At 41.8% G+C, this 8,826-nt stretch overlaps 1 protein-coding gene across 1 annotated transcript; it reads left to right on the top strand.

Annotated features, from left to right (window-relative positions):
• Positions 1-53: 53 nt before the first annotated feature.
• On the top strand, positions 54-2,023 carry LOC118416635 (vegetative cell wall protein gp1-like). The gene is made up of 2 exons (XM_035821795.1): positions 54-110; positions 1,209-2,023. The coding sequence occupies exon 2, from the start codon at positions 1,264-1,266 to the stop codon at positions 1,621-1,623; it is 360 nt and encodes a 119-aa protein (XP_035677688.1). The 5' UTR covers positions 54-110; positions 1,209-1,263; the 3' UTR covers positions 1,624-2,023.
• The last annotated feature ends 6,803 nt before the right edge of the window (positions 2,024-8,826 follow it).

The raw sequence follows: 8,826 nt of genomic DNA on the forward strand, positions 1-8,826 counted from the left end.
ATAATCCCGACAGGTCACCTATTTGACACACTGTTTTATGTTTACAACAGGGATTGGTTTAGTTGGCCATGGCTCAAGCCAGAAAAAGAAGACAATAAAATCGCCAACACGTATGTACTTTTACTATTCTACCCATTCAATGGCTGACGTAGAACTTTCTGTGATTGTACAGCTATCTTCATTTAGTACTTTCCTCCACTGGTAGTACTAGTGATTATGGCAAGATGATTATTTTCCCACTTCACTCCAATAACACACATTTGAAATCATATAACCATGGCTGCCAATAGATTCCCATAAATCATGCCATAGACATAATTGTGTTCCGCTTGTGAAATTCAAGACTGTCCCGACGTTGTACAAGAGTCGTTGATAACAATGAACTCTATAATGACTTCAGACGTCACTTGTAGGGTACTAGTACTCTTGATGAGTATAGTAGGTTCTTGAAGACGTAGCGTCCAATACTAAAGCTAAGGGCACAACCCGCCGTACGTGCAAATACGTGCAGTCTACGTGCCAAAACATGGGCAATCTATTGGGATCCGTAAGTGGCAAGTACCGCCTCCGTACGAACTCATAGAGTCCGACGAATTTTGAAGCACGCAGACACGCCGTAGAACTTTACGTGCATGCAAAACTTTCTCTGCTATCGGGCTGCGGATACGTGCCAGTACGGGCGACGAGCCTGCCCTGTACAGCCTGAACGTTTTCAGAAAAACGTGGCGGACGTGGCTTCCCAAAAAACGTACGGGCAAATTGCACGTGCGGCGGGCTGTGCCCTTAGCTTTGAGTGGTTAGTTGGCGGGTACGAGATGGAGAGGTCCCTGGTTCCATATCTTGATGCACGTCATTGGGAAAGGTACCCGACTTCGGTTGGGAAGGTAGGAGGCGGTGGAATGGACTCTGTCTTCCAATACAGTTCTAGATCTCTGTAAACGGTCTGGGCCAAATCTTCCATCTTTACTTAGTACAACCCGCATCATTGTGTATAACATAAGTAGAATTCTCCTAAAATATTGGAGAAATTTTGAACATCCCCTGGTCCTGCTAATTTTTCAGGTCGCCCAGAGCAGAGCTCCAGCTCCGACCTTGTGGACCACTAACGGGACAGGCACAGGGACTAGACCACATCCACATGTAACGTTGTAAGTTCTCTCTGTAACGTTGTATCAGAATCACAATCTAACTCAGATGTTTTCTTTTAGAGACGCTGGAGATGAGCCCATCGTGCGTTCCGTTCATCCCTTCGTGAACCGTCCCATGCAGCCCCCACGTTTGCCCTACCCCGCCATCCCGGCCATGCGCCACCCCGCCAGTCAGCCTGGACATCCCATCGGACCTCGAGCTCCGGTACCGAACCACCCGGCCAAGCGTCCTCTCCAACCCAAGGGACCGAAAATCAGCATACCGGCCGAACATCTCATCCTACCTCCGGCACCTAAAGCCCCGGGCAAACCGGCTGAACGTCTCATCCTGTCTCCAGTACCGCACCTGCCGGCCGGGCCTCCTAGCCCCGGCAAGGCACCTAGCCCCGCCACCAAAGACAAGAAGAAAGCGCCCTATCGCTATCTCTACTGCCCAGAGAAGTGTACCGAGATCGAAGGGAACATCTACGAATGAGCGACATAATATTTGCCTAAAGAATACATGACCTAGCAATCACAATCTTTGCACCATGCAATAACCTTCTTATGATCATAAACTGGATTAGTAGAATGTAACCCTAGATCAGCATTTATAGCAAAGCCAACAAAAACTGAAAGAATGTAAAGGTCATCACTTTTTTTAAATGGTTGAATCTGTAATATCATACATGTAGATGGCAAAGCATAACACATATGCAGTGATGGTTGTACACTTTGTGTTTTACACACAATGATGGCAAGATTTGTTGACGAAAGGGCACTAATGTGTCCTTGTAGCTATCAGCGTTAATAGAAGATTCAATACCTTAATAACCCTATTCTGATATTTCTGTGCCACATGCTAAAGGCTACTCATCAAATGATAAATGGATTGTAAGCAGTATATGCAAAAGACTAATAAATGCTTTGATTAAACTCATACGTGTTATTTGTATTTTCAAAACTCCTATTAGTCTATAAGCTTTTAGCAAATCATGTGCCTAACGGAGTTGAACGATGATTGATTGGATGAGTGTTTGAATACCCAAAAGGTGAGGACAAACATACTGTTCTTACCGGTATACCCTTAATGTGCTTTATTGTCGAGGTAACCATACAAATATAGTACGTAGAACGTGACCTGACTATAGAGTATCGTTGGGCTTTAGCAGGGATTTCACCAAAGCCGTACTGTGGAGTTCCCAGGTGGAAACCTTCGACTGGCTGATGACAAAGTAATTAGAAGTACATTTAATAACTGTTCAAGGTGGAAGATTCGGAATCCCGTCGTTACGCCAGGCTACAGGGACGAGACCGCAGCATCAATCATTTTTGTCACCCCTCATTAATCTTTAGGAAGTTATCACGTCAGTTCCGGGAAAATAAACATGATAAATCATCGGTGAGTAATCCAACCACGCGGCAATGAGACTGTGATCATCAGACAGCCGAGTAGGGGGATCATGCGGAATCCAAACTTAAGTACTAATAACCAATAGGGAAACATTCCTACAGGTCATTGGGTAAAAGCAATATGGAACGCACTCGTCGTACCGTCTGGAGACCCTGCACGCACTGTTGTTCACGCTCCCGGGTATACGAGTATATACGTGAAACATGAAAGTTCAAGATTACTAGAAATGCCTCATGGTAAGAAAACGCATTATAGTTATCGGTGTTTGGCGTTGTTTGAAGGTATCAGCCCAGAAGACGATGGAAGATACAGCATAAGTGAGGGATTCTTATCTATCTAGATAAGGAAGATCAGAAGTGATGGTAGGTCCTGACAACACACGGTCCGTCGGATAAATAAAACCATACTGGTACAATCGGCCTATCTTCTGTCCTCGCTAGAAGTGCTTTTCATTAAAAGTCTGTAACATGTCACTACTTGTGTCAATAGTTTGACTTCTTGGAAGAAAAGTAGAGTAGAAGTTTTCTTTTATGCCTATTCTCATACTTGGTTTGATAACGGAACAGCTAAATAATTCAGAAAGGGTGGGTAAATAATTCAACGAGGGCACCGCTTTTAGCCTCTTCTGTTGAGTTCCTTCACATTGAATGCTGACCGAGTTAGACAGTTTCCCTCCCCGCTAAGTACCAGATCGCGTGTTGGCAGCCCTCGGGCTTGTCCGGTACTCATTACCGAACAGTAAGTAGAGCCGACATCAGACTGGGCCATGTATGCATCATTGAGAAGGGCAAGGCTCCCAGTCGTACATCTAGAATCCTTATTATGGATACAGTCTGTGACAGACATACGAAACCATTAGACTATATAGTGTTTCTCGATGTGTACTTTTGTGTACAAAACTGTCCATCAATATTGTTGTGTGACAGCTACAGTATTAAAGTGACACCTCTGTATAGAGAGAATGACCTGTATGGGGGGAACATACTGTAAATTTTTATGAGTTCGCGGGGTCTTAATTTCGCGGTAGCGGGAAAAAGGACTTTTCGCGGTGGATTTAAGTTCGTGGTAACACCATAGACTGCAATCTAATATCATAGTAGAAAAATGTTCGCGGTGGTTTTAAATTCGCGGTGAAGTGGTCACCGCGAAAACCGCGAACATTAATCCACAGCGAACATTTCTGCATTTACAGTATCGAAACACATTTGTTTGAGAAAGTTGTGTGACCTTGTGTTTCTCCACCTATCCCTACAGAGGTTGTGCCATATTTCCCGTAGCGTGAGGAACAACTCTGACATTTGTTAGCAGACGTGCAGACTGCCCGGCTGTCAGCAGTGGTTATGATGACATTTAACAGACTCGCGAGTACAAAGACTCTCTGGACATAAATATAGACTGTATTCATGTACATATGTATGCATCAGTATCAGTATACCCAATAGAAATATTATAACCGCCTTTTGGCGTAACGCACGAGCCTCGCAGACGACAGCTACTATGTATTTAACTGAATGACCTGTCACGCCTGTACAACAGATTGCAAGCGTTGTTTAAAAATTAGCTAGTAACCCATCTTGTCCGCCAACAATCTACATAACGAAAATTAGACATACGGAGAGTAAAGAGGATAGTTAGGAGGTCACCTAAGAATTTTAAATACCAAGAGCGCAAGCATCAATGACACAGTGGAATCCGCATCGAGTAATATTCGATAAAGTGGCCTTTTCAAAACGTATCGAAGCGTCATAGAAAAAAAATACATTTTTGTTGGTGAAATACAACATCAGATGATTTGCTACACTGTCAAAAGATACACAACATGTGGAGACGAGCCATTACAGCCAACTGCAGACGACAGAATTGAGATTAGATACGAGGGTGAGTCAGAAAGTAATGCAAGTGGTTTCATAACAGACTCGTTTTTTGATCGAATGAGTTCAAATTTGGCACAAAGGTAGAGGCATATGTCCTCTTGAGATTAAAATATCTAAATTTGTTGTTCATTATTTTATGAGTGACTGACCAGCTTTCAAGATGACCATACCCTAGGAATCCCGTCAGAAGAAAAGTGAGGTCCAATTAACGTACAAATAACGATTTCCCTAAACCAATTTTTGCTATTGTAGGAGACTGAGCCTGCACATGTAATAAGCTGCATTTCTCTATAAGCCACGTGCTTATTTTCAACTCTGAAATCCGATCAGTTTTTCTTTTTTCGTTGCTGGAGTAGAGTGAGGTATACGCGGTCGTCTGGGTCATGAGATTTGTGGTGTTATGATTAAAACTTTCTGTAGCCTTCTTTCCCCATTAACAAAGAGGAATAAAACTTATCACACTTTTTGGCCTTTAAACAGTTAATAACTGTGTAAAGTTTCGTTTCTTTTGGTTAATGGAAAAGTAGTCTTTTAACCAACAACTCACGAATTCGTGTATCAATCCAACAGCTTTATATCACAACTTACTCCATCCTAGCAGCTGTAAATGAGGACCATTGAGAGTTCAGAAATGAAAATCGGCAGGCATCATATAGAGACATTTGATATCATGAATGTGTAATTTTAACCTCCTACAGTGATTTTTAGTGGGTCAGATTTAGAGGAATTCATAGTCTGACAAGCTACAAAGGGTGTGTTCATCTTGAAATCAACTCAGTTGCTCATAAAATGATAAAGACCAAATTTAAAAAATTCAATCTCAAGAGGATATATGCCTTTACTTTTGTGCCAAATTTCAACTCAATTGATTTAAAAACGAGTCTGTTATGAAACCACTTGCATTACTTTCTGACTCACCCTCGTACAACAAACACTTTTGGGGCTATATCCTAATTACCGAGATAGGGTTTCCTTTATTAGGCATCAGATGGTAAAGCGCATGTCTGATCCAATTAACGATAGACAATACCAGGGTGTCTCGAGGGATGTGCTGTGCTGAGATAGAGATGGGCTCCTTTGTTTTTGAATGAGAATATTCTTTGAAACCTTTTCTGTTCTCCTGAATACAGCTAGTTGCTTTGTACCTAAGAACAATAGCTTCAGAAGATGATTTTGTGATCGGATTATGGAACTGTTGCAGTAGACAACGTTGCAAGTCATCATATATAGTCGCAACGATATCATATATCGAGAGAAGAGAACAGTCTACATGTATGATTTACCATGATTAAAGCGCATTAAAGTTATATTGTTTAAACTCCTCGGTACCTCATATTTTTTGTGAAACTGACGAAACCAATCTTCTTAGTGATCCTGACAGCGTTTTCATTCTCGGCCAAAAGTTTTCTGCAGGTCAAGAACATTTGATTCATGTGTGGTACGAAGCAAGAGCAAGTCAGAGATTTAAGAGATAATGTAGCCGGAGTGTGCTTTCCAAGTGGTCCAGCTACTTTGGGATAATTGGTAGATGGTATCCTACAAAATCCAACAGGAAGGCTCCAAAAAGCAGTTGCGTTGACCGAAATAGGACACAATGGCAGAGTTATAACAGCCCTTACATTCATTCTAGTTAATGTTACAGTTCATGAATTATAATCTCGCTGTTAATGGTACTTGCTGGAACTAGGTCAGCAAAATCATTGTACTGACTTATTGGAGTATTCTCCATGTCCTGTTGCATTTGTTGGAAGACGGGTGAATGTCGATTGACATGCAAGTCTGTACTGAAAATATCACATCAGAAATTATTTCACAACATCACAGAATTGTAAGATAGTGTATTGATGTCGACGTGTTGCCATGTTGTCTATCTGCGGGCGTATTCTGTAGACACGCAGTGACGCTAGATGAAGGCAAGATCGTCATCACCAGTCTCAAAGACTTAGCTGTCAGGGTTATGGAGCAGCATAGCGTTCAACAAAATGTCATCCACCTCCGCCGGTCCTACGCCAATCTGGCCAGCTGTAAGATAAGTAGTCATGATTCTGACACAGGATGGACCAGAAATGGAGTCATAAAACTTCTGATTTACCAAAGGTCAAGCGGACGAACTGCAACAAAACACCGCAGAGGGCAGATGTCGACGCCATGCGAGAAAACTCGTAGATCAAGAAGACCGAAGAGAAAATACATCAGAACATTTGTCCGATATGCCACTGTTCAGTGATTTGGCCTGCAGGGGTGTCCCCCCACGTGTGAAGGTCAGTGTGTCCTCTTATCGGCACTGCCCATGTGGGAGGTGTATCGAACTACAGGGTCGCCACCAAGCTGCACTTTTCTGACACCGAAAAAGACTGAAGGCATCCCTACTTCTGTGACATTTTCTGTCAGAGTACACAAAGTTCAGCAACACACATCAGTGACTGTTGATGACAAAGATCTGGTAGTCATTAATCTGTTTCCATTGGTGACGTACATCTTGTGTAGTCCAACTGTCTGACGACTTCCTATCTCCCCCTATGATTGAAGATTATGATATAGAGACTGCCTGGTATTAACGGGAATAGTTCTCCTATTGTGATGGCCACTCTTGGTGCTGATTGTGATCACACAAAACACACGTAATGGCACGTAAATGCGTAATGCCAGACCATGGCATGCTGTTTATCCCCATTATGGATGTTGAAACGTTAGGTGATTTCAGCACCGCGACGATAATGGGGAGAAAACTGGAGCACGCGTGCGGCAGTTTATTTGTCCATTTTTAGTTAATACGAGGAATGAAATATTGTAGGGATTCAAATGTGATCAATCATTGCAGTACATTAGGATCAGGATTATTACGTTATAGCCTGGTAGAAATTGGGTCTTAATATCATGAGATGACATTGTGAAATGATGTCTGCCATAGCGTCAATATGTAACTTGAGTCAGTTAAAAGAACAAACTCGAGCTTTTTCATGCCTAATCGGTCGATCTTGTGAAGAATTCAGTTTGGCAATTGTTGAAGCAGTTGGGCAAAGTATGGGTACGTCATTTTGTTGCACTCAAAGGAGAGAATACAGTATGGGTATTTTACGTGGTAGAAGCCCGATAGCCATGATTGTGTCATTTCGTCTGCACAATCTTCAAAGACATCATTTGTCTTTGTCAGCTCAGATATCGAAGATCATTAGAATTGGCGGTGTAATCTCACAATCATTTGTCTAGTGTAACGTTCTGTCAATTTGTTTTAATTTATCTTTCAAATTTCCTGATGGAGTTCGCACGTGCTCAGGAAAAGTGCCTCTGGTAACAGGTACTTGTTTCACTGGTAATGAGAAACACAACATTACCTATTAGCTATCGCACTCGCGGCAATAATGGTAGTAATATTTACATCTGCGGACTATTACTCGGTGAATGCCGTGTCCTTAAACTACTTGCTAAAGGTAATGGAGTGAGACATTATCAGTGCATCATTTTGCAGAGCGCTTCGTTGGAACCCTGCCAAACGTATAAGGCTTGTCCGTACAGACATGGTGATTTCATCTAGGAGATATGATAGACTGCGCATTATGCCATCTGTAGAACCGCCATGATGGATGGTTTCAGTTGATAAACTTTTTGCTGGAACAGACCCAGACGCCTGAAACTCATTTTGGAAGATTTGCCCTAACATATCTATTCGTTGCATCAATTACGCAAAATGTTCATTTTGATGGACTCTGATTATACAGAGGTATAAGAATAGGGATTTACATAATCGATTTATAAAGTTTTACAAGGACCTGTAGCACGAGATTTCATAATTGCTGCTATAAAATGTGTCAGCTGAAGAACATTTTTACTTCTCTGCTTGTAGGTAAGCCTTTCTCTGATGAAGTTCCTTTATCTACATGTATATTGCAATTAGGTTACTTGAGTAACATCTTTTTAGTCAAGTTTTGTTCTACCAACGTCAACGCTTCCAATTCTTGCCAACTTACCTCCCCCATGCGGACAATCACTCAAGTGAAATCACATCAGAGCATCAAGTACACAGTCATAAAGACCCACTGTGGATAACCATATTGGACACAAGTGACTCATCACAATCGTACGAAATGCCACAGAATAAAATCCTTTTAAGAACACATTTTGAAGGTTGATGCATCATCTTTTTTACTATAAGTCGTCACGTGTATCTCTAAAGAGTCGTTAGTATCTCTAACTACTAATAGTGATTTAAGTGTTCGATTGTTCCATACAATGGAGTAATATGTATTGTTCTCTTTCAAAACGCTTAGACCAGTTGAAAAACTTCTAACTAGTTTTCCAGAAAGTTTGCGACTGATGAAAAAGTAATAGCTAGAATCAATATCATTTGCAGCACAAATCTATCGTTTTGTACGCGTCAACCAGTGGTATTGCTACCGTGCGTGTCTCATAA

The sequence above is a fragment of the Branchiostoma floridae genome, chromosome 5, assembly GCF_000003815.2.
Source record: "Branchiostoma floridae strain S238N-H82 chromosome 5, Bfl_VNyyK, whole genome shotgun sequence".
In the NCBI taxonomy this organism is placed as follows: domain Eukaryota; kingdom Metazoa; phylum Chordata; class Leptocardii; order Amphioxiformes; family Branchiostomatidae; genus Branchiostoma; species Branchiostoma floridae.

What these genes read in the sequence shown, in the direction of transcription:
- LOC118416635 (XM_035821795.1), top strand. Translation starts at nt 1,264, where the DNA reads ATGCAGCCCCCACGTTTGCCCTACCCCGCCATCCCGGCCATGCGCCAC.